This window comes from Anomaloglossus baeobatrachus, chromosome 11 (genome assembly GCF_048569485.1).
Source record: "Anomaloglossus baeobatrachus isolate aAnoBae1 chromosome 11, aAnoBae1.hap1, whole genome shotgun sequence".
In the NCBI taxonomy this organism is placed as follows: Eukaryota; Metazoa; Chordata; class Amphibia; order Anura; family Aromobatidae; genus Anomaloglossus; species Anomaloglossus baeobatrachus.
This window is the reverse complement of record NC_134363.1, coordinates 14180996-14205902: the sequence shown is the minus strand read 5'-3', so window position 1 is coordinate 14205902 and position 24907 is coordinate 14180996. Positions and strand designations below refer to the sequence as shown.

The 24907-nt window shown below is 42.3% G+C and overlaps 1 protein-coding gene across 1 annotated transcript; it reads left to right on the top strand.

The window, feature by feature from the left end:
* The first annotated feature begins 1341 nt into the window (after positions 1-1341).
* On the top strand, positions 1342-23812 carry LOC142256437 (protein RoBo-1-like). Its single transcript, XM_075328124.1, has 5 exons — positions 1342-1572; positions 5310-5423; positions 5513-5659; positions 17381-17530; positions 23547-23812. The coding sequence occupies exons 1-5, from the start codon at positions 1521-1523 to the stop codon at positions 23660-23662; spliced, it is 579 nt and encodes a 192-aa protein (XP_075184239.1). The 5' UTR covers positions 1342-1520; the 3' UTR covers positions 23663-23812.
* Positions 23813-24907: the final 1095 nt, after the last annotated feature.

Genomic DNA, 24907 nt, shown 5'->3' with positions numbered 1-24907 from the left:
TTTTATTTTCAGTCCGAAACGCGTAAAGCCCTCATGAACTGTGCCTTTACTACACAAGTTTATTTTCGGTCTTCACCATGTTTTTAAAGAAGTTCCAATAAAGATCCTAAATGTTTTAAATCAAGGAGGAATTGTGCTGGATCACTCCCTTTCCCTCTCCTTCCTACATCCCTGCTTGGTGAGTGGCTTCCCTCTAGTCTGCCCATTACATCCCACCTGAGTCTGTTGATCCAGGCAGGCGTTACATTACCGTTGTGTGGAGCACTGGGGTTTTCCATTGGTGGACTCACCCTATTGCAAGACGTGTCAAGAAACAGAGCCAAAATCGAATGCCAGGAGAAGAAGTGAACACAGGGGGAGGGTGGAGGACACAGAGCAGAACCGGAATCTGGAAGACATGGAGGTACAGAGGGAAAGTTGGGCAAGACAGACAAACAATAGAACAGGCAGGAGGGACAGAGGTCAGACAGGATAAGAAAGATGGAGGTCAGGCAGGTCAGGAGGGTCAGAGGTCAGGACAAACTGTACCAGAAAGCAACACACAAAATAGAGTCCTTCTCACAGGAGAAGAGCACATAGGCACGCCGGAAATATCACTTGTGGCGTCCCGGAGGCAGCAACACTAAGATATGGTGGCGTGACTGTACTGTTTCTTGACTTCAACTTGTTTCATCCCTGGTACAGTCATGACATCCTGGCATTAACCCTTTCAGTTTGACTATCCCTACACTGAGTGTGTGACCTCTAGTGGGCTTCTGAAAAATTGCACTCAGGAGTAGTTGCATACCTTAGTCCCAGCACCACTTAGTGGTAACGTGACAGACACATCATGAGTCTGAGAGTCAGTTGTAACTCCCAAGCTACAAGTTGGAGATACATGCCATAAAATGTGAGGTCTGGAAGTAATTATAGGGAAAGATATGCAGCCATGGATATTTCTATACAATTTTTTACTATCTGTAAAATGGCAGAGGCCTTTTTTTGCAATTTGCGTAAATCAAATCATATATTGTTTGAATTCACCAGATTTGTCAAATTCCTAAAAAATTAATTTTAATCAAATTTATGACCTCATCTCTCAGAAGTAAAAAGATTCAATCCTTTAGAAATGTACTATATATCAATCAGATCATGACAGAAAACGAACATTATGTTCAACGTTGAAGCTTTACTTTAGATGCCTGAATGAAAAACAAACAGAAAGAAACTTGGGCACACCAACTATTTGTATCCACCCAATATTCCTCAGGGAAAGTCAAACATTTGTATTAACTAATTTTAGACCATTATTCTTAATCATTCTTTTCTCCCCAGGATCAAATTGATGGATAGTCTAATGGAGAACGTGTAATATCATCACCTCTCTTAGAATGTCTCCTGTGCAATGGTGTTTTACGAGTGATCTCAGCCATTAAGGATGCAATAGTTTTTTTTACCTTTGCAAAGAGTATTTATAGGATCCCTGCGAACAGTCAACAGGACGAGCAGAAGAGAATTCGAGAAGACATCCATCATCGAAAATGAAGAGCCTTGTCACTTTGCTTTGCATAATCTCCGCTCTTGTCGTCTCAGGTAAGACTGGTGCAGTCAATTCACAGCATAAACATAGTACACTGAGGAATATTACTTTATACGCTAGATTCTTTATGATTTTTGGTAAGTCTATGGTAGAGACGAGCATTAGGAAAAACTTTCAGACAGTGAGGGCAGTCAGGAAGTGGAACATTCTACCACGGAAGGTGGTGAGGGCAGGCAAAGAGTGAAACAGGCTACCTCGAGAGGTAGTAAGTGAAGTCAGAGAGTGGAATAGGCTACCACGGGAGGTGGTGTGGGCAGTCAAAGAGTGAAACAGGCTACCGCGAGAGGTAAAGAGGGCAGTCAGGGAGTAGAACAGACCACCATGGGAGGTGGTGAGCTCTCCATCAATGGAAATCTTCAAGTGGAAATTGTATAAATATATAGCTGGAAAGATTTAGGAAAGCCTGCACTCACAGGGGGTTGGACCCGATGGCCCTTGAGGTCCCTTCCAACTCTACCATTCTATGATTCTATGATTCTAGATCAAGCAAAATTTGAATTTGCTTGTTTATGTAGAATTTCTCAGAAAATTCAATTTGCAGAGGGTTTTTTCCATGCATTTAATGTCCCTTATTATGCCCTGGGGTGTCACCAGAAGAGCCTAATAATGAGATGATTAAATTATTCCTAACTCACAGTTGGAATAAGTTTGTTGACTTATTCCTAATAAATCTCATTCTGTAACCAGCAACACACAGGGAAACAAACAGCCTTAAATGCCAAATAGTGCAAAGTTATCAACCCAATTGCAAAAATTAGATTTAGCCCCGAATAAATGTAAAATGTCCATTAAAGCCCATGACTAAGTATTCAAAAAAACAAAAAATGTCGATAAGTATCAGGGACAAAACTAGAAATTAGAATAATATAGAATATAAAGTTAAAAACATTTATTGTGGCATATATCTTCCAAACAGTTCAGAACAACACGACATATAACAAAGCCAAGCAGAAAAATAGTAATCGAATAAACAACCCTGACCCTTGGCTTTACCTTACCTAACTATGGCATTAACACTCTACTGTAAACAATGCCCCCATTCCTCGTAAGCTTTCCCTAGAACATCCCTATAACTTCATATAATGAGATCCGGAATACAACAGGTATAGATCGTATTCTACATCCACATAAATTTCTACATGTGATGGTAAAGGCAAGACTGTGCAGGTTGTGACTAAAACGTTCCTTGGGTGCACCATCACCGTTATTAGAGGATTCTCTAATACCAAAAGGACTTAAAATAAAATAAAACACAAATAAACCCCACAGATATACCACCACCATAAATTTACAAAACTTGATTATTAGGTAAAAAAACGGAACAAAGGAAAAATTAGGCACTTACTTGATAGAAGAGTTTAAGAGCAGTGATGAGCGAACCCGAACAGTAAACCTTGAGGTTTTTACTGGACACCAAGTGTCCATGGCCAGCACCCGAACACAAACTTTTTAAAAAAAGTGTGTGTGTTTAAGTTTGATATGTTGGTACTGTTCGTGTCTTAATAAAGTTTGTTGAAAGACTACAGCCCAGCCAATCAACAAGGTTTATTGTATTTTTAATCTAAAATCTCCTTAGAAATAATGTGTCATTCACATAACATATAAATCAAAAAAATGTTTCCATCCCTTTACTAGATATATATAAATAATATAAAACTGTAACATGGACACCCAGACAAAAAAAATGTATATATTTTTATTATTAACTTATTTTTTTTAAAAAACATTAAAGTACAAGGAATATCTTCAGTGTGGGAGAGGATGCAAAGTATAAAAATAAATGAAAAAATACTTGAAAAATATATTTACCAGAAAAACGAACCTTAATAGCTATAATACGTAATAAATAAGGGTAAAACATGTGAAAAAAATAAAAATTCAAAATTGATATATTCAATAGATTATAAATATAATAAATCATTTAATACATAGTGCAAAAAAGTGTTGTGTGCTAGAAAAATTAATATACAGCAGAAACGTAATGTCCTGCTTAATAAACCTCAATATAATAAAGATGGTTCTATTATCAAATCAAAGGTGATAAATGCTAAAACTAACAATGGTGAAATATACAATCCTATAAGGAGTATAAAAGAATGTATTACATTCCCAACTCTGTTTCACACTGCTAACAATGCCTCATAAATTTCCTAGTGATACATTCACATAGGTGAAAAAGAATTAACAATATTTTCCATACCTACTACCTGATTCACTGGCTACTGTTTATCCCTCCTGCCACCGACGCGCGTTTCGTCTCCTGCATTCATTGCTGATGAAGGAGACGAAACGTGCATCGGTGGCAGGAGGGGTACATAGTAGCCAGTAAAACAGGTAGCAGGTATGGACAATATGGTTAATTCTTGCTCACCTTTGTGAATGTATCACTAGGAAATGTATGTGGCATAATTAGTAGTGTGAAACATAGGTAGGAATAAAATAATACATTCTTTTATATGACCTGCATACCATTACTAGGACCTGTGTAGGGTTGTATAGCATCACCATTTGTTGGTTTTAGCATTGAGCACCTTAGATTGGGTGATAGAACCATCTTTATTATATTGAAGTTTATTAAGTAGGACATTACGTTTCTGCTGTATATTAATTTTGCTAGCACACAGCACCTTTTTGCACTATGCTTTAAATTATTTATTACATGTATTTTCTATTGCATATATCAATTTCTATTTTTTTCACATATTTGAGGGCGGCTTTGCACACTACGACATCGCAGGTGCGATGTCGGTGGGGTTAAATCGAAAGTGACGCACATCCGGCGTCACTTGCGATGTCGTAGTGTGTAAATCCTAGAGGATACGATAAACGAGTGCAAAAGTGTCATTATCGTATCATCGTTGCAAGCTCCGACTTTTCCATAATTTTGCTGCAGCGATGGTACGATGCTGTTCCTCGTTCCTGCGGCAGCACACATCGCTGTGTGTTACGCCGCAGGAGCGAGGAACTTCACCTTTCCTGCCACCGGCGGCTCTACAGAAGGAAGGAGGTGGGTGGGATGTTTACATCCTGCTCATCTCCGCCCCTCCGCCGCTATTGGCCTCCTGCCATGTGACGTCGCTATGACGCCGCACGACCCGCCCCCTTAGGAAGGAGGCGGGTCGCCGGCCAGAGCGACGGTCGCAGGGCAGGTGAGTGCATGTGAAGCTGGCGTAGCGATAATTTTCGCTATACCAGCTATCACACGATATCGTACCTGCGACGGGGGCGGGGACTATCGCGTGCGACATCGCAGCATCGGCTTGCGATGTCGCAACGTGCAAAGCCCACCTTACTCTTATTTACTAAGTGTTGTAGCAATTAAGATTCATTAGTTTCTTGGCAAAATATTTTTGAAGCATTTTTTAAAATTTTTGTATACGGTGTATCCTCTCCCACATTGGAAATATTCCTTGTATTTCAGGCAGAAGTGACCTGTCTACTGCTGTAAATAGTAAAGATAAATAATAAAAAAATGAAGTGGGCACCCACCTAATTTTTTTAACCAATGCAGGTAAAACAAATGGCTACGAGCTGCATTCAACAACTGTTATCTTTACCTTGGCAGGTTATCAAAAATAGAGGAGATCCCAAGACGTCTTTCAAAATTATCTATTTACATAATTTGAAAAAATGAAATCTAATGACAATTAATATATTCACAATTGTACCTGAATTCCTTTATGTGATTGTTTCCATATAGCATCACCGAATTGTCTTTCTTTTTTTCTAGTCATTTCCTATAAATGTTACTATTGTGTGTCCCCCAACTCTACAACATGTCAGGAGTCTGAGACGCAATGTCTTGGAAATCGATGCATCACCGCTTCCCAATACTTTAACGTTGGTGAGAATTATTTAAATCCTCCTTTTAACAAACATATGTTATCATCATCTCAGCTCTGATTCTGTGATGTCTATAAACTTATTTTATAGGTGGACACACATTTAATTCAATATATAAAGGTTGTGCCAATGAAACTTTGTGTGGAACCAATGGATCAGCAGTGGTTGGAAATATGACGTTTCGATTTTATCCACATTGCTGCATTGGAGATTTATGCAATAGTCAAGGATACGAGCGTAAGTGTCACAATGTTAATATTTGTAAATGACGGATGACCAAAACATCAGACTTTTGTACACAAGATGCTTTGTAACTAAAGAGAAGCAAATCTCTGAAGATTCTCTACTTGGCAGATTCGATTTGATTGGAGTAAGGTACCACATCGCAGGTGCGATATCGGTGGGGTCAAATTGAAAGTGACGCACATCCGGCGTCGCAGTCGATATTGTAGTGTGCAAATCCTTTTTGATACGATTAACGAGCGCAAAAGCGTCGTTATCGTATCATCGGTGTAGGGTCCGACATTTCCATAACGCTGGTGCAGCGACAGGTGCGATGTTGTTCCTCGCTCCTGCGGCAGCACACATCGCTGTGTGAGAAGCCGCAGGAGCAAGGAACATCTCCTACCTGCGTCCCGGCTGCAATGCGGAAGGAAGGAAGTGGGGCGGGATGTTTACATCCTGCTCATCTCTGCCCCTCCGCTGCTATTGGCCACCTGCCGTGTGACGTCGCTGTGACGCCGCACGTCCCGCCCCCTTAGGAAGGAGGTGGATCGCCGGCCAGAGCGACGTCGTAGGGCAGGTGAGTGCATGTGAAGCTCGCGTAGCGATAATGTTCGATATGCCAGCAATCACAAGATATCGCTGCTGCGACGGGGGCGGGGACTATCGCGCTCGACATCGCAGCATCGGCTTGTGATGTCGCAGCGTTCAAAGTACGCCTAAATTAGGTCCTGATTGAAAGTGCCTCACTTCAAGACATTGCAATCGCTTACCCTAAAGGCCCCTTTACTCGCAAAGCCATCGCTAATGATATATCGTTGGGGTCACGGAATTCGTGACCCACATCCGGCCTCGTTAACGACGTCGTTGCGTGTGACACCTACGAGCGACTGCTAATGATCCAAAAAGCGGCACAAATCGTTGATTGTTGACACATCATTCCTTTCCCAAATATCTTTGCTCATTTGGGATGCAGGTTCTTCGTCGTTTCTGAGGCAACACACATCGCTACGTGTGACACCCCAGGAACGACGAACAACACCGTACCTGCATCCTCCGGCAACGAGGTGGGAGTGACGTTAATGCGGCTGCTCTCCGCCCCTCCGGTTCTATTGGTGGCCCGCTGTGTAATGTCGCTGTGAAGCCGCACGAACCACCCCCTTAAAAAAAAGTTTGTTCGCCGGCCACAGTGACGTCGGTAGGAAGGTATGTGCGTATGACGCGTACTAGCGATATTGTTCTCCACAGGCAGTGATTTGCCAGTGACGCACACATGATGGGGGCGGGTGCGATCGCTAGCGGCATCGCTAGCAATTTCGCAGCGTGTAAAGCAGCCTTAAGTCCACACATGAGTGGACATAAGTAAATCTTTAGAAATTCAAATCAATTCACTGAGAATTGTAAAACAGACAACTGCTGGCTACAGCCCTCAGCTGTCTGCTTTACCTTGGCTGGTTACCAAAAATAGAGGGGATCTCAATTCATTTTTTTCTTATTTATTTAAATAATATAAAAAAATGGAGTGGGGTCCCCCTGGGTTTTTTATAACCAACCAAAATAAATCAAACAGCTTGGAGCTGGGATTTTCAGGGGTTGGAAGGACCATGATTATTTAGGCCTTCCCAGCCTAAAAATAGCAGTCCGCAGCTATCCCTGAAGTGGCGCATCCATTAGATGCTCTTTCAGATTTCCCTGATGCGGTGGCAATTGGGGTAATACTTTTCGAGTTGTCAGCAGTATAATGACAGCTGGCTTCAAGCCCAGAGGTTAGTAATGGAGAAGGGTCTATGAGACACTCCCACTACTAACTCGGTAAGTGTACAGTTAAAAACCACACACAGAAAAAAATGGTTTATTTGAACAAAGACTCCCTCACACTCCCTCATTCACCAATTTAATAAATAAAAAGAAATCGTCAAAATTCCAATAAAATCCAATGGTGTAATATCTTATGACGCCCATCAAATCCTATGGAGCTTCGTTCTGAAAATGTTCTCACAAAAAGGCTACATAGATGAGATAGCTGTGGAAAGATAAGGCGCAAATAGGGTCTTACCCGGTAAAACACGTAGGAGTGAATGCTGGCAGGTACACTCACCTGGTGCGGTTGTGCCAGTCACAACCCCTTTCTGAGCATGTAAATCACGAGGAGATAGTGTGGGAGGCAGCGGTCCCGCGGTGAAGAGACGATTCAAAGAGTAATGGAAAGCAGGTTAATATACCGCGCCAAACCACAGGAGTCAAAATGTTATTAGTAAATCCCTTTTTCTTTATTTTCACTGGTCTACGCGTTTCAGGGACATATCCGTCCCCTTCCTCAGGACAATGTACAGAGAATAGTATTCTCTGTACATTGTCCTGAGGAAGGGGACGGATATGTCCCTGAAACGCGTAGACCTGTGAAAATAAAGAAAAAGGGATTTACTAATAACATTTTGACTCCTGTGGTTTGGCGCGGTATATTAACCTGCTTTCCATTACTCTTTAAAAAGGCTACATAGGTCACTCCTGGTCAGCAACAGACCCACAATTTCTCAAGCTCATACCTGCTGCTGACCGTGAGTGGGGGAGTAAGTTATAGTGACAGTTAGTTGGTGGTTGTAACCATGGATATTTAAGCTACTGTAATGCCCTGCACATGAGGTAAGTGACATAGCTAACTAGGATAACTATTGTACATTTCTAATTGGAGGTATTTCCTAATATTACAGTATTATTGTTACTACATACTGTGATAGGATCTTGGAAATGGAAATGCTCCTCTAAAGTGTGAGTGAATAACTATTTTATTTTTTTATTACCTGCATATCTACTACGACAGATAGGAACTTTGAAGTATCTTCTGATTTACCTGTAGCCATATTTTTAACCTCCTTCCAACCTTAACCCCTTCATAACCTTTGGTATAGATTTACAAAGTCAAAGGTCGTGCCCCTCAGTTTGATTTGGGCTCACATGCTGAGTCCACATTTTTCCCCTGCACATGATGGCTAATTTAATCAGCCATCATGTGCCTCAAACAGTCATGGGTGGATTTGCGGTCTTCTGGCAGCTGTTAACCAGTAAAATCCAGCTCACATTAAATTGGTGTCCTGCATGTGGAACTCGGATGCCACCCTGTGTGGCATGGATAAATAGGTTCAAAAAGAAATAAAATTCCAGCTCCACAAATAAAATTGTAGGTTTCATTATGAATTATGCAAAGTCATAAAATCCAAAATGAAAAAAAATTACAAAATGAAAAATTACTTAATGATTCCAATAGGATGGTTGAGTTACCATACACCGTAGGCAGCAATGGGGACACAACTACGCGTTTTAAACTCAACATCCATTATCAAGGCTTTGATAAAGGAAGTTGAGTCTGAAATGCATAGTTGTTGCCCATTGTTACCCACCGTGTATGGTAACTCAACCATCCCATTGGGATCATTAAGCAATTTTTCATTTTGTAATTTTTTTCATTTTGGATTATATGATTTTGCATAATTCATTATGTAACCTACAATTTTATTTGTGGAGCAGGAATATTTATTCTTTTTGAATTTGTCATGAGTCATGACAATTCTCCTGTGAGGAGCTCAAGATTTTAGCTATACAGAGCAGGGCTGATGCTTACGCTGACGCTAATGCTGATGCTGATGCTAATGCTAACGCTATTGCTGATGCTAACGCTAATACCGATGCCGATGTTGACGCTGATGCTAATGTTGATGCTAATGCTGATGCTGATGAAGATGTTGATGCTGATGCTGAGGCTCATGCTTATGCTGATGCTAATGCTGACACTGATACTGATGCTGATGCTAATGCTAACGCTGATGCCGATGCTGATGCTAATACTGATGCTGATGCAAATGTTGATGTTAATGTTGATACTGAAGCTGATGCTGATGCTGATACTGATGCTGATGCTGATACTGGAGCTCATGCTGATGCTGACACTGATGTTGATGCTGATGTTGATGCTAATGCTGATGCTGATGCTAACGCTGATGCTGATGCTGATGTTGATGCTGACTCTGATACTGATGCTGATGCTAATGCTGACACTGATACTGAAGCTGATGCTGATGCTGATACTGATGCTAATGCTGACGCTGATACTGGAGCTCATGCTGATGCTAATGCTGATGCTAATGCCGATGCTGATGCTGATGCTAATGCTGATGCTGATGCTGATGCTAATGCTGATGCTGATGCTGATACTGATGCTAACGCTGATGCTGATGTTGATGCTGACGCTGATAATGATGCTGATGTTGATGCTGACTCTGATACTGATACTGATGCTAATGCTTACACTGATACTGATGCTGATGCTGATACTGATGCTAATGCTGACGCTGATACTGGAGCTCATGCTGATGCTAATGCTGATGCTAATGCTGATGCTGATATTGATACTGATGCTGATGCTAATGCTGATGCTGATGCTGAAGCTGATAATGATGCTGATGCTAATATTGATGCTAACGTTGATGGTGATGCTGATAATGATGCTGATGATAATGCTAATGCTGATGCTAATACTGAAGCTGATGCTGATGCTGATACTGATGCTGATGCACTGATCTGTACAGCAGAAGCAATCAGATGATAGCAGCTTCAAGTCCCCTATAGAAACTAGTAGATACAATAAAAAGTGAAAATGTTTTTAAAAATATGAAAAAATATAAAAAAAAGTTTTAATCACCCAATTTTTCCACATTCAAAATAAAGCAATAAAAACACTTGTATTTAGTATGGCTGCATTCAGAAATGTCTGATCTATTAAAATCTAAAATAAATGAATCCAAACAGTAAACAGTGTAATGAAAAAAAAATGCCAAAATGTTCTTTGAGCGATTGCAACATTGCAATTAAAATGCAATAGAAGGTGATCAAAACATGGTCCCTACCCAATGGAATCATAAAAACCTCAGCTCAGGGTTAAAAAAGCCATTATTCAGCTACATATCTTGAAAAATAAAAATGTTGCGGGTCTGAGTAAATGACAACAAAATAAAAAAAAAAATTACTTGCAAATTGTGACATTTTTTCCACTACTTAAATAATAAAAGAAACTCTCTCTCTCTATCTATCTAATATATAAATCTGAATGTGTGTGTGTGTGTGTATGTGTGTATGTCCGGGATTGGCATCTGCACCGTCGCAGCTACAGCCACAAAATTTTGCACACTCACACGTCTTGACCCCGAGAGCGTCATAGGCTATGTTTTGGGGGGAAATTTTAACCCCGCGCTTTACAGTTATTCGCCAAAAAACCTGCCTCCATTAAAGCGAATGGAGCTGGGAGCCATAGTGCAGCCAGAACTTCAGAAGAATGCGCAGCCACGCCCTTATATGGAATGTTGACATGTCACAATGCAGACAGGGAAAGAGACAGACACAGACAGGGTAAGAGACATACATAGACAGGGTAAGAGTCAGAGACAGACACAGAGAAAGAGACAGACTGACAGGGAAAGAAACAGACAGGGAAAGAGAGAGACAGGTTAAGAGACAGACACAGACAGGTAAAGGGACAGACACAGACAGGGAAAGAGGCAGACACAGACAGGGTAAGAAACAGACATAGACAGGGTAAGAGACAGACACAAAGAGACAGACACAGACAAAGAGACAGACTGACTGGGAAAGAGACAGAAAGGAAAAGAGAGGGAAAGAGAGAGACAGGTTAAGAGACAGACACAGACAGGTAAAGAAACAGACACAGACAAAGAGACAGACACAGGGAAACAGACAGACAGAGAAAGAGAGGGAAAGAGACAGACAGGGTAAGAGACAGACAAAGTCAGGTAAAGAGACAGACAAAGAGACAGACACAGGGAAAGAGACAGAGGGAAAGAGGGAGACAGACAGGGAAAGAGAGGGAAAGAGAGGGAAAGAGAGGGAAAGAGACAGACAGGGAAAGAGACAGACAGGGAAAGTGACAGAGATAGATAGACAGACAGGGAAAGAGATTGAGACAGACAGGGAAAGAGACAGAGACAGTCAGAGACAGACAGACAAAGATATAGAGAGAGAAACAGAGAGATATATACAGAGGGGGAGACAGACATTATAATTACATTTATATCTATTTGTTTTGTGTTTTTTGTGCGGAGAGTGCATTTTTGTTAATACATTCTATTTTGTTAACAGCAGTCATTAGCCCGGGCGAAGCCGGGTAGTACAGCTAGTGTATATCTATATATATATATATATATATATATATACATATATATGTTTGGTATTTACATACTCATTCTAATCTGGAAAATCATATTTGCATGTGAGTTTTACCATATAGTCAACATAATAAAAAAAATAATTGTGGAGTAAATTTTTTCATTCAAAAGTACAACTTGTTATGCAAAAAACAAGCCCTCATATGGCTATATTGACAGATAAATAAAGAAGCTATGCCTCTTAGAACAAGAGGAGGAAAAAGCAAAAATGGAAAAAATGGAAAATGGCTAGGTCATTATGGGATCAAAAAGAATCTAGCAAAAAGGCTACCCTTTTCCTGGATTTGTGTGACTCAATCTTAAAACTTTTGGATTCACCACAATGCAAAATTTGGGGGAAATTTGCAACAAATTACATACATCATGAATCAATTTGGTTATCTCTATTTGTAACATTCCAAAGACCTATGATTGCTTCCCTTCTGGTTTATAAAATTTGTGTTCGCTGTCAGTAAATAAGAAATTATTCTACAGATTTATTTACTTTTGTAAGTTACATTTCAAGTAAACAAAGAGAATGTGCTCCTAGCTGTTTCCGACTCATACGAAATTACAAATCTAAAACTAAGAAGGCAAACATGAAAGGTCCATTTTTGCAAGCAGAGAGACTCATACTCATGGCCAAAACTTTTGAGACAGACACAAATTCTGGATTTTCCCCTACTTTGCTTCTTCAGTTTTGAAAATGCTCTGCAATGTGTCTTGTGCACTTGCTGACAGGTTATCTTTCAGCACTAAGGTGCACGCTGGTTTTGGGAGGTGCCTTCACAGATGCACCTCATTCCTGGTGATTGCTCTTTTTCCTTACTGGGCTTGCTCTTTCTGAACTTCACCAGTTGTAGGTCCTGTTTGCTCAATGTGTTCTCTGCTCTTGTCTGGTGTAATTCTTCTAATCTTGGCTTCTGACCTCGGACCTTGTCCTGACCATGTCTCTGTCTGCTCCCTGAACCTTATACTTACCTCCCGGCTTCTGAGCTCGGATTTCTTCCTGACCACGTCTCTGTCTGCTCCCTAAACCTTATACTTACCTCCCGGCTTCTGACCTCAGACCTCTTCCTGACCATGTCTCTGTCTGCTCCCTGAACCTTTTACATTACCTCCCAGCTTCTGACCTTGCACCGCTCCCTTACCACGTCTCTGTCTGCTCCCTAAACCTTATATGATACCTCCTGGCTTATGATCCCAGCTTGTCTGATTTTCCTTCTATTTATACTGCTCATAGTGTCTAGCATCACATTTTACTTAATTTCCTCAACATGAATGGCTTACTCATGTATAGATTTCAGAGATCTTCAATAACTTCAAACAGTTTTGCCTAACAACTCTGCCATAAATAAAGTGTGGCATCTAAACATCCTACAAGAGCAACTTATCCCAATAATCAAGAAGAATTTGGTGATAAAAAAATGCTTTTTTCAGCAAGGCAAAAGAAAAGGCTGCTTTACATGCAGCGACATCGCTAACGATGTTGCTCGTGAAAGCACCCGCCCCCGTCGTTTTGTGCATCACGGGCAAATCACTGCCCGTGGCGCACAATATCGCTAGGATCCGTCACACATAGTTACCTAGTTAGCGACGTCGCTGTGGGCAGCGAAAAACCTCTCTTTTAAGGGGTAGGTTCGTGCACCTTCACAGCAATGTCACACAGTTGCCCGCCAATAGAAGCGGAGGGGCTGAGACCAGCCGCATTAAGGACACGCCCACCTCATTGCCGGCAGGATTCAGGTACGTTGTTGTTCGTCGTTCCCGGGGTGTCACACGTAGGGATGTGTGCTGCCTCAGGAACAACGAACATCCTGCATCCAGCACCAGCAACAATTTTTTGAAAAAGAACGACGTGTCAACGATCAACGATTAGGTGAGTATTTTTGATCGTTAACACTCACTCTTTGGTTTCACACGCAACGACGTCGCAAACAACGCCGGATGTGCGTCACGAATTCTGTGACTCCAACGACATATCGTTAGAGATATCGTTGCGTATAAAGCCCCGTTTACAACAAGGTGGCTCGATGAAGAAAGAAACTCCCCTGATCTGAATTACATTTTGAACATGCAGTAAATCCTCAAAAAGTGGGTTGACCTAGAAATTGTGATAAACTCAAACCACCAATCCTAATGGTTGACATCAGACAAGATGTTGTCCAAAAGCTGATATACAGCATTTTAACTCTGCTGTTCTGTTCGGGTCATAGTTACCCGTAGACAATTTTTTGTGGCCCTGTAGATATTTTTCTATAAGTTTCTAAAACTTGAGGTTATTTGACTTCTCCTCATTTGTGGCGACCTATCTATGAGTATTTTAATTTTTTTTTTGTGTTTACTTAGCTACACGCCGATTTGTACACTTGTCGCGTTCGGGTCATAGTGACCCGGAATCATTTTTTACAGCTGTGAGGCCATTTTTTCAGTGAAATAAAGGAGTTATAACCTCAGTGTGGTCTATTTATTGCATCTACTATTGTATATCAATCTATTTATTTCCTAAATTATTTTAATGGGATCGTACACACGATCTGCCGGGTGTATGCATTGAGATCTGCGCACCATAAAAATGGCTTTATATTGATTATTTTTGGTGTGCAGTCTATACTAAAATGTAGAGCGTATCCAGAGAGATCACTAGGTGTGCACTACACGTGTATATTCTGCGCAGAACAGACTGCGCAGAACGCAATGTGTAAGAGGGCCTTATTTTGTAAAGCTGAGCTCTAAAGGCCTCCAAATGATTTTTTTTGGTAAGTAAGGGTACCGTCTCACTAAACGACGTACCAGCGATTCTGACCACGATATGACCTGGTCAGGATCGCTAGTGCATCGCTACATGGTCGTTGGTGAGCTGTCAATCAGGCAGATCTCAGCAGCAACCAGTGACCAGCCCCCAGCCACCAGCGACGCGTGGAAGCGATGCTGCGCTTGGTAACTAAGGTAAATATCGAGTAACTAAGCAAAATGCTTTGTTTGGTTACCCGATATTTACCTTGGTTATCAGCGCATACCGCTTAGCGCTGGCTTCCTGCACTCCTAGCAGAGTATACATCGGGTTAATAAGCAAAGCGCTTTGCTTATTTACCCAATGTGTACTCTGGCTACGTGTGCAGGGAGCAGGGAGCCAGTACTGGCAGCCTGAGAGTGGCATATGCTAGTAACCAAGGTAAATATCGGGTAACCAAGCTAAACGCTTCTCTTAGTTACCTGATGTTTACCATGGTTACCAGTGTCCGCAGCTTCCAGATGCCGGCTCCTGCACATTCAGATCGTTGCTCTCTCGCCGTCAAACACAGCAATATGTGCTTCACAGCGGGAGAGCAACGACCAAAAAATGAACCAGCACTGTGTGTAACGAGCAGCGATTTCACAGCAGGGGCCAGATCGCTGCTCAGTGTCACAAACAGCGAGATCGCTAATGAGGTCACTGGTGCGTCCCAAAAACCGTGACTCAGCAGCGATCTCGCTAGCGATCTCGCTATGTGAGAAGTACCACTAAAGGTACTGTCACACATAACGAGATCGCTAGCGAGATCGCAGCTGAGTCACGGTTTCCGTGACGCAGTAGCGATCCCGCTAGCGATCTTGTTATGTGTGACACCTACCAGCGATCAGGCCCCTGCTGTGAGATCTCTAGTCGTTGCAGAATGGTCCAGGCCATTTTCTTCAAAGGCGATGTCCTGCTGGGCAGGACACATCGCTGTGTTTGACACTGTGTGACAGGATCACAGTGACTGCTGAGATCGTTATACAGGTCGCTACTGCGACCTGTATTGTTCCTACATTGCTGGTAAGATCTGACTGTGTGACATCTCACCTGCGACCTCCCAGCAACTTACCTGCAATCCCTATCAGGTCGCATTGTTTTCGGCATCGCTAGTAAGTCGTTGTGTTTGACTGGGCCTTTAGTCTGTCTTCCTGGCTTATCTCCTTGTTTTCAGAAGGGTTCTTATCTTCTCTGCTCTTATCAGTACACATATGCTAGCACACTTAGGGTACCGTCACACTTTAGCGACGCAGCAGCGATCCCACCAGCGATCTGAGCTGGTCAGGATCGCTGCTGCGTCGCTACATGGTCGCTGGTGAGCTGTCAAACAGGCAGATCTCACCAGCGACCAGTGACCAGCCCCCAGCCCCCAGCCCCCAGACCAGCCAGCAGCGACGTGCAAGCGACGCTGCGCTTGCACGGAGCCAGCGTCTGGAAGCTGCGGTATGGTTACCCGATGTTTACCTTAGTTACCAGCACACACCGCTTAGCTTAGCGTGTGCAGGGAGCAGGAGCCGGCGCTGGCAGCGTGAGAGCTGCGGAAGCTGATAACGAAGGTAAATATCGGGTAACCACCTTGGTTATCTGATGTTTACCATGGTTACAGCTTACCGCAGGCTGTCAGACGCCGGCTCCTGCTCCCTGCACATTCAGGATTGTTGCTCTCTCGCTGTCACACACAGCGATGTGTGCTTCACAGCGGGAGAGCAACAATAAAAAAACAAACCAGGGCTGTGTGTAACGAGCAGCGATCTCACAGCAGGGGCCAGATCGCTGCTCAGTGTCACACACAGCGAGATCGCTAATGAGGTCACAAAAAACGTGACTTAGCAGCGATCTCAGTAGCGATCTTGCTGTGTGTGAAGTACTCCTTAGCCATTTGACCTTTCAGTCTCTTTGGACAGCAGCTCTGTGCACTTCTCTGTTCCAGGCTGTATCTTGGCTTTTTACAGGTATACATTTTTATAGAATAGAATAAAAAGAAAAAGGTGCAGCTATTGCCCTTATTTTTGTGATAATAAAACAAGTATTACATGTTCTGGATGTCAAAAATCCTCATGCAAAGCCCATGTTTATTGTTCTTCATGCAAGAATACATAAATTAATATTACCATATGAATATGTTCAAATTGAAGTGTTTATTATAATTTTTTTTTTCACAAAATGCTTGATTTGCTTGTTTTGGTTTGTTTTTTTTACCATATTTGTGTAGTTTGCTATTTTTCAATTTGCTTATTACTAAGTTTTTTCTGAATAAAAAAAAAAATATTTTAATTTAATTTTTCTTTTTTTTTTTATTTCCAAACATGTTCCCATACAGTCTAGTAAGCAAAAGGTATAACAATAATTGAGTTGGAGTATCTAAATTCAAGATTTAATAAACCGGGTCATAGTCAGGAGCAATACAAGTGTATAGTACATTGGAACAGAACAGCAGGGTTAATGGGAATTGTAGAAGTCTTGAGTATTAAGAATCAATACATTATGTATTGAATCTTTGCATAAACTTGATGTATTTGATTTGTAAAAACAGAAGTTTAAAAACTTATGAAATGCTGATAATTGTACTTAATTAACCATTAAAACACTTAACTGAAATGTCTGAAAACACTGAAGCAGTCAATTTTGTGAAATCAAAACGTGTCAGTCTTGAAACTTTTGGTCTTGGGCTGTATGTATTTTCTTGACAATAAATCATAGTTTTTCTGAAATATTTATTTAAAACAATAATTGGCCTTGTTTCTCTAGTTCCTGAAGAAGATTTAAAGCCAAATGGTCTAGAATGTCCATCTGCCCATTGCCTTGGCACTTTGGAGGAATGTAAAAGTGGCATGGTCATGAACTGCACTGGATCAATGGACAGCTGCTTGGAGTTTAGAGGGATAGTAAAACATCCAGGTAAACAAATATTTTCTAAAGTTGTATAATTTTTTGGGCCACCAAATGCTCTTTTTTCTCCACTGTGTGTAAAATACAAATAATAGCATTAAGGCCCTGTGCACACTTGCTGGTTTTTGCCGCGGATTTCCTGCGGTTTTGCTGCATGTTTCGCTGCATGTTATGTTCATAACATCTCTGCAGTGATTCACCAGCAAATCCTATGGGAAAAAAAAATGCTGTGCGCACTATGCGAATTTCGGCAGCTGCATGTTTTGCTGCGGGATTCCTGCAGCAAAAACAATTGCATGTGACTTATTTTCCACACGTCGCTGCGGGATTTCACTCCATTGACTGCAATGTAATCGTGAAATCACGCAGGGAATAACGCAGGTAGCAAATTCTGTGCAGTTTATTGCGTTTTCCTGCGTTATTCCCTCCGGTATTTTGCGGTTTCAGGACATAATGTTCATCGCTGCCCTGCGGTTTGCAGGGAACTGATGTCATTATGACAGGAAGAGGAAGCGGAGCAGAGTAAACACACACACACACACAGACACAGACATAGAATACACACAGATCGCACTCACACACAGACACAGACACATAGATTACACATACAAATCAAACGGACATATAGAAAAAAAAACACATGTCCTCCTATTTTTACCTTCCAGCTGAGGTAAACACAGAGCGGCGGCCCAGTATTCTCAGGCTGGGGAGAGCGAGGGCCAGGGTTAATGCCCCCCCTCCCACAGCCGAGAATATCAGCCCGCAGCTGCCCCGGGACTGTCGCATTCATTATGCGGCAGTACTGGAGTGTCCCCGCCTCTTCCTGTTGCCGTGATGCGGTGGCAATCAGGGTAATATAAGGAGTTAATGGCGGCGGATCGCCGCCACTAAGTCCAGGCTTGATCATGGCAGCGTTTATGAGACAGCTGACATGATCAACCCGTAAGTAAAGTGAAAAAAACACACACACCAAAAAATCACAAAAAAGCCCCTGTTTCACCCCTTTATTAAACCCCCCTAACACACACAGCTCCGGCGTAATTCATGTCCTGCGATGTTTGCATCCAGCCGCGTCTGACACATACTGAATGCAGCCTCGTAATGAGCCTGCAGAGAGGTAACCACAGGGCATTTCCCACTGCCGTTAATGTGAACTACACATTACCGCTCGGGAGAAATGCAGCGTGTGCTCACAGGGACTCTATCTATTTATCTATCTATCTATCTATCTATCTATCTATTTATCTATCTATCTATCTATCTATCTATCCCTCTATCTATCTATCCCTTTATCTATCTATCTGTCTATTTATCTATTTATCTATCTACTGTCTATCTCAGAAGGAAATTACTTTTTTTTTCAATGTGCTTTATTGCATTGAATGCATTAAAACACATGTACCAACCCGCACGCGGCAAAACTGCGGCAATAACATGAACAATACCGCGGTAAAACCACGGCAAACCGCATGCGGTTTTTGGGTGCGGTTTGCCTCGTTTTTTTACCGCGGGTCCAGTAATCTTTCAGACCCTGCAGAACTTTCTTAAGAAAATTCCGTTTTCCAGTGCGCACAGGGCTTACATATTCAGTCATGTTGAAACAATACATCCTAAAAGTAAAGAGAAGTAAATAAACAAATAAAACATATTAAACTAAGGGATCTAATATCATATGTATGTCTGAGGCTTTATGGTTAGAATAATTTAAAGGTAAAAATAGAGTCTGGTGTTTTCAATGAATGGGATGACAATCAGGTGTGAGAGAGTGATCTGTTTTTTTAAGGAAATCAATCAATATCTGATCTTCAAACAACATTTCTGGATATGTACAGTATAAACACAGAATAGTTAAATGCTCTTCAGGCTGTAAAAGGTTACAAAACTTCTGTAAAGTGTTTTGACTCCACCAATTCACAGACAGATTGTGTACAATTGGAGAAAATTCAAAACCATTGTTAAGCCCACTTTACACGTGTCGATATATCGTGCGATCGCATTTGCGATCGCACCCGCCCCCATCGTTTGTTGCCTGTGTCACAAAAAGTCGTAATCCCCTGTCACACATACTTACCATCCAAACGACCTCGCTGTGGGCTGCGAACATCCACTTTCTGAAGGGGGAGGGGCGTTCGGCGTCACAGCGACGTCACACAGCGGCCAGCCAATAGTAGCGGAGGGGCGGAGATGAGTGGGACATAACATCCCGCCCATCTCCTTTCTTCCGCATTGCCGGCGGGACGCAGGTAAGCTGCAATTCATCGTTTCCGGGGTGTCACACGGAGCGAAGTGTGCTGCCCCGGGAACAACGAACAACCGGCGCACAGAAGAGCGTTCGATTTTTAGAAAATGAGAGACGTGTCAACGAGCAACGATAAGGTGAGTATATTTGCTCGATCACAGTCGCTCGTAGCTGTCACACGCTACGATATGTCAAACGATGCCGGATGTGCATCACTTACGACGTGACCCCGATGACATATCGTTAGATATATCATAGCGTGTAACGTGCCCTTTACTGTTCCCAGGAATAGTCGACCAACAGAGATCACTCCAAGAGGAAGACTATAATAGAGCATGAGGTTACAAAGGAACTCAGGGTAATGTATAAGCAACCAAAGGCCTATCTCACATTAACATTACCTAATGTTCATAAGTTCACGATCAGGAAGACACTGAATAACAATGGTGTGCATGACCAAATTGGAAGAAGGTATCCATTTTTTCCTAAAAAGGACTTTGCTGCATATCTGCAGTTTGCTAAAGATCACAAGGTAAAACCAAAAGGATAGAACAATGTATTGTGGATGGATGAGACTGAAATAGAGGGTTTTGGTTTAAAATGAGAAGTGTTATGTTTGAGAAAGAAAAACACTGTATCATAGTATAAAAAAAACCCTCATACCATCAGTGAAACATGATGGTGGTAGCATCAAGGCTTGAGCCTGTATTGCTGCATCTTGGCTTCAGTCATTGATGGGACACTGAATTCTTGTCAAATGTAGACCAGGACCTACTCCTGTGACACCTGCTTTTGTCACAAATCACTATCGTATTAATTCTGTGGGCGGAGCTGGTGATAGAAAAAATATTAGAACCACAGGCTCTGGTTGGCATAGGCTCTATGCAGCCACTAAGGTTAGGGTGTTTGGACTTGAAGTTCCATTCAGGCGGAATCAGTTATATACTCCAGCAAATTGGAAGGCACCACACCCTACTTGAGCTTCCAGCTTACTGCTGGAAGTTGTCATAGATTGCTTTGTACTCCTCTGGTTTAGTCAGGTTTGTTTAGTTCCTTGTAGTATTATGTAGTTCCTTCTTTTAACCTGACTAGTCTTACGTAATCTGATTTTGTACTTTTCCTGCTCTCTTAGTTTTGATGCAGCTACCTGGCCACTCCTGCTAACTTTCACTACCAACCAACAGCTTATTCCATGGCTCCAGCAATGGGGCTACTGTGTTAACTCAATTCCCTGTACAAGAGTTAAGGGGTGATGGCCAGTGTAACCCCTGGATCTGTGTCATGATTGACTCCTGGCTCAGCTGGAGCTGAGCCTTTTTTTTAGTTTCAGTTCTGATGCAGGTCACATTAGGGGTTAATCCTTTCTGCCTCGTTCTGGAGGTCAGGCTGCTTTATTAGGGCACTGTTTCTGTTGGACTTCGCCAGTGATACTTCTGGCTCTGCTGTGTTCTGCTCTTGAGTGACCTGTTGTCTGCCCTGCCCCCTCCTGACCTCCGTGTTCACCTGACCTGTTAACCTCCTCTGTTGTCTGTTTCCATCAGTGTCTCTCCCGCTGTCTCCCTGTTCGTTCCTTATCTGTTTACCTTTATTCTGTCTTGTCTTCCAACTCCCCCTCGCTTCTAGGCTCTGGTTTCCCGGCTACTGACTATTTGCTTCCCTCTGACTACGTTTAGACTTTGCCCTTGTGTACTTACAAGACCTCATGTTGTGACACGGCTTTCTGACAATTCTACTGCCATCTGGTGGGCTTGACTAGTATTACCTCTGCTAGGGAATTCCCTGCTCATACGTTTCCTCCACTTTTACGCCCCCTAGTGGTTTACCAGCTAACTACCTTCTCAGATAGTTTCAGGAATCCTCTCAGTCCCACATTACTGCGCTGTACTGCTATTGTACATCTTAAGGGTACTTTACATGCTGCAACCACACTAGAGATCTCGTTAGCGATGTGAAATTCTAGATCGCAAGTGCGATCTTTCGAGATCACACATGCGTAAAATAACCTATGTGTGATCTCAAAAGATCGCACTTGCGATCTAGAATTTCACATCGCTAACGAGATCGCTAGCAAGGTCGCAGCGTGTAAACTACCCTTTAGAGTACAGCATGATAATCTGGTAAGCAGAGGGGTTTACACTAAACCTTTCCAAGGTAGCCATTTTAGAACTGCCAGGTGACCATTGACAAAGCGACATTACAATACTGAAATGTAGTGTAAATTTTAAAGTAAAATGTCAGTGTGATGCTAGCCACTACTTATGGGGCATGTGGGCAGGAGCGTAGTCAGGAAAGCTAGGGTCTGTGAACAGGAGGACATGTATAAGCACAAAGAGAAAACATAGGCATAGTAAAGGCAATATCTGAGGGTCAGAAGTCCAGGAGAGCACGTAATAAATTTAGGGAGAAAACAGGTAACGATCCGGGGTCAGAGAAAAAAGATCAGAACAGAGACACAAATGAACAGCACAACTGAGGAACCAGAAAATACAACTGGTAATGTCCTGGGTAAAGAAGCCTGAGAAATTACCAGGAAGGTGGGACACTTGAGTAATCAGCACCAACATGGAATCCTGTGCTGTCAAACACACTGCTAGGTAGTAACACAGGAAAGTGAAGCAGAACATCACCAAAGGCAAGATGCTCTGCACAGAGGAATCATGACAGATGGAACACCTGAGTAACCAGCACCAACTTGGAATCCTGTGCTATCAAATACACTGTTAGCTTAGTAACACAGGAAAGTGAAGCAGAACATCTCCAAAGGCAAGATGCTCTGCACAGAGGAATCATGACTGTCAGAACTTCTGTCCATGAGCTGAATTTCAGTAGATTGTGGGTCACGCAATAAAAAAAAACGAAAGTGCACAAGTCATTCTAGAAAAGGGCTAAAAAAGAATTTTAAGGAAATTTGAAGTTTTGGAATAGCTAAGGCAAAATCCATACCTTAATCCTATAGAGGTGATGTGGAAAAACCTAAAAAGTATAGTTCATGGGGAAAAAAACACCCACAGAGATGAAGTTGCTTTATAGTGAATTGCATTGGCTTCCTAAAATTATATGAATCTTTGTATATGCAGCTATTGTTACACAAATCCAAACACATTCAAAAAAGGACAAAGTCTAAAGTGTACTTTACACACAACGATATCGCTAACAATATATTGTCGGGGTCACGTCATTAGTGACGCACATCCAGCGCCGTTAGTGATATCGTTGTGTATGACACCAAGGAACGACGATCAACGATCGCAAAAATGTCAAAAATTGTTGATCGTTGACACGTCGCTCCTTTTCATAATATCGTTGGTGGTGCATGCCGCTGGTGGTTCGTCGTTCCTACGGCACCACACATCGCTATGTGTGACGCCGCAGGAACGACGAACATCACCTTACCTGCGTCCACCGGCAATGAGGAAGGAAGGAGGTGGGCAGGATATTTTGCCCGCTCAACTCCGCCCCTCCGCTTTTATTGGACGGCTGCCGTGTGACGTCGCTGTGACGACGCACAAACCACCCCAATAGAGAGGAGGCGGTTCACCGGCCACAGCGACGTCGCAGGTAAGGTAAGTCCGTGTGACGGGTGTAAGCGATGTTGTGAAACACGGGCAGCGATTTGCCCGTGACGCACAACGGACGGGGGCTGGTATGCTCCCTAGCGATATCGATAGCGATATCGCAGCGTGTAAAGTGCCCTTAATAGATTAACTAATTTGTTCTATTTGGTAAACATTGACAATGTGCATATCATTTCTTGCCATTTGATATCTGTTTTTGTTGTATCTACAGATGGGACATATCTGAATTATTCTGTTAAAGGTTGTATTAATAATGCTACCTGCAAAACCGATTTTGAAAGCAACATTATGCTTGAAGTAATAAAAACGGTGTACTTGAAGTGTTAGATGAAAATGACAAGGTATAGTCCAAGCAGAATTAATAAATATTTAATGAATTATCCTCCTTCAATTCTAATGATCTTTCTCTAATATTTTCTAATGTACAAATAATCTACAAAGATGCAATGTATAATAAAATTGTTTCTTGTCTTTTCAGTTGGGAGTTGGGGTTTATTTATGAGTAGTCGCATTGAATATATAGCAATGATGTTCTTATACTTTAGCATTCTAATAATTGCAGAATATTGATCTAGTTAACAACCTATTAACACATTGACTGCTTCAAAGCCATTTTTAAAATCTTAAGATTTAAATGAATATGTGACTATTTGAACACTTTATTAAATAATTTAAATATTAACTTAGTAATCTGTTATCTCTTTTTTTGTTATTGCACAGTTAGAATATCTAAGGATAGAATTGAACTTAGGAGGCAAAGAGAAAATATTAACCTCTTACCGACATTGGACGTACTAGGTATGTCCTAGATAATGTCGGAGTAATCACCGCCGGCTGCTGCAGTGAGCCTGTAGTGAGTGAGTCCCGCACATGTCAGTTGATTTGAACAGCAAACATGTGCAGCTATCAGGCACTGGATCTGCAATCCACTTGCTCCTCTTAACCCCTTAGGGGTACTTTGCACACTATGACATCACAAGCTGATGCTTGCGATGCCGAGCGCGATAGTCCCCGCCCCGTCGCACATACGATATTGTGTTATGAGGCACAGAGTCTATATAAGAATCCTCTTGATTCATGCATGAGGGTAGACGCCCTGTGCACGTCCCTCTAGGCATCTCTCTGTCTATGCTAGGTGAGCGCTACCGGCAGGGTAGCGTTCTTATACCTTACAGCTTCGGCTGCAGTCCGTATCTTTACCTCTTAGTGGAGCGGACATAGGCAGGTGCCTGAGGCACATGGTCCGGCTGGGCCTTGTGATTCTACTCGTAGGTGGACGTTGCCGCAAGGGTAACGTTCCTTATACTGCGTCTGGCAGTTGTTCGTATCCTCACACACTAGGGGAGCGAACAGAGGTAGGAGCTTTGTGCGGCTTATGCTGCTGTCCGACTCTTTTGCACCACTAGAAGAGCGGACCTAGGCAGGTGCCATATCTAGTGGTTCGTGTCCTCGAACACTAGTGGAGCGAACGCAGGTAGGAGCATTGTGCGGCTTACGCTGCTGTCCGTCTCCTGGCACCACTAGAGGAACAGACCTAGGTAGGTGCTATTTCACACTAACTGCTTTTGTCTC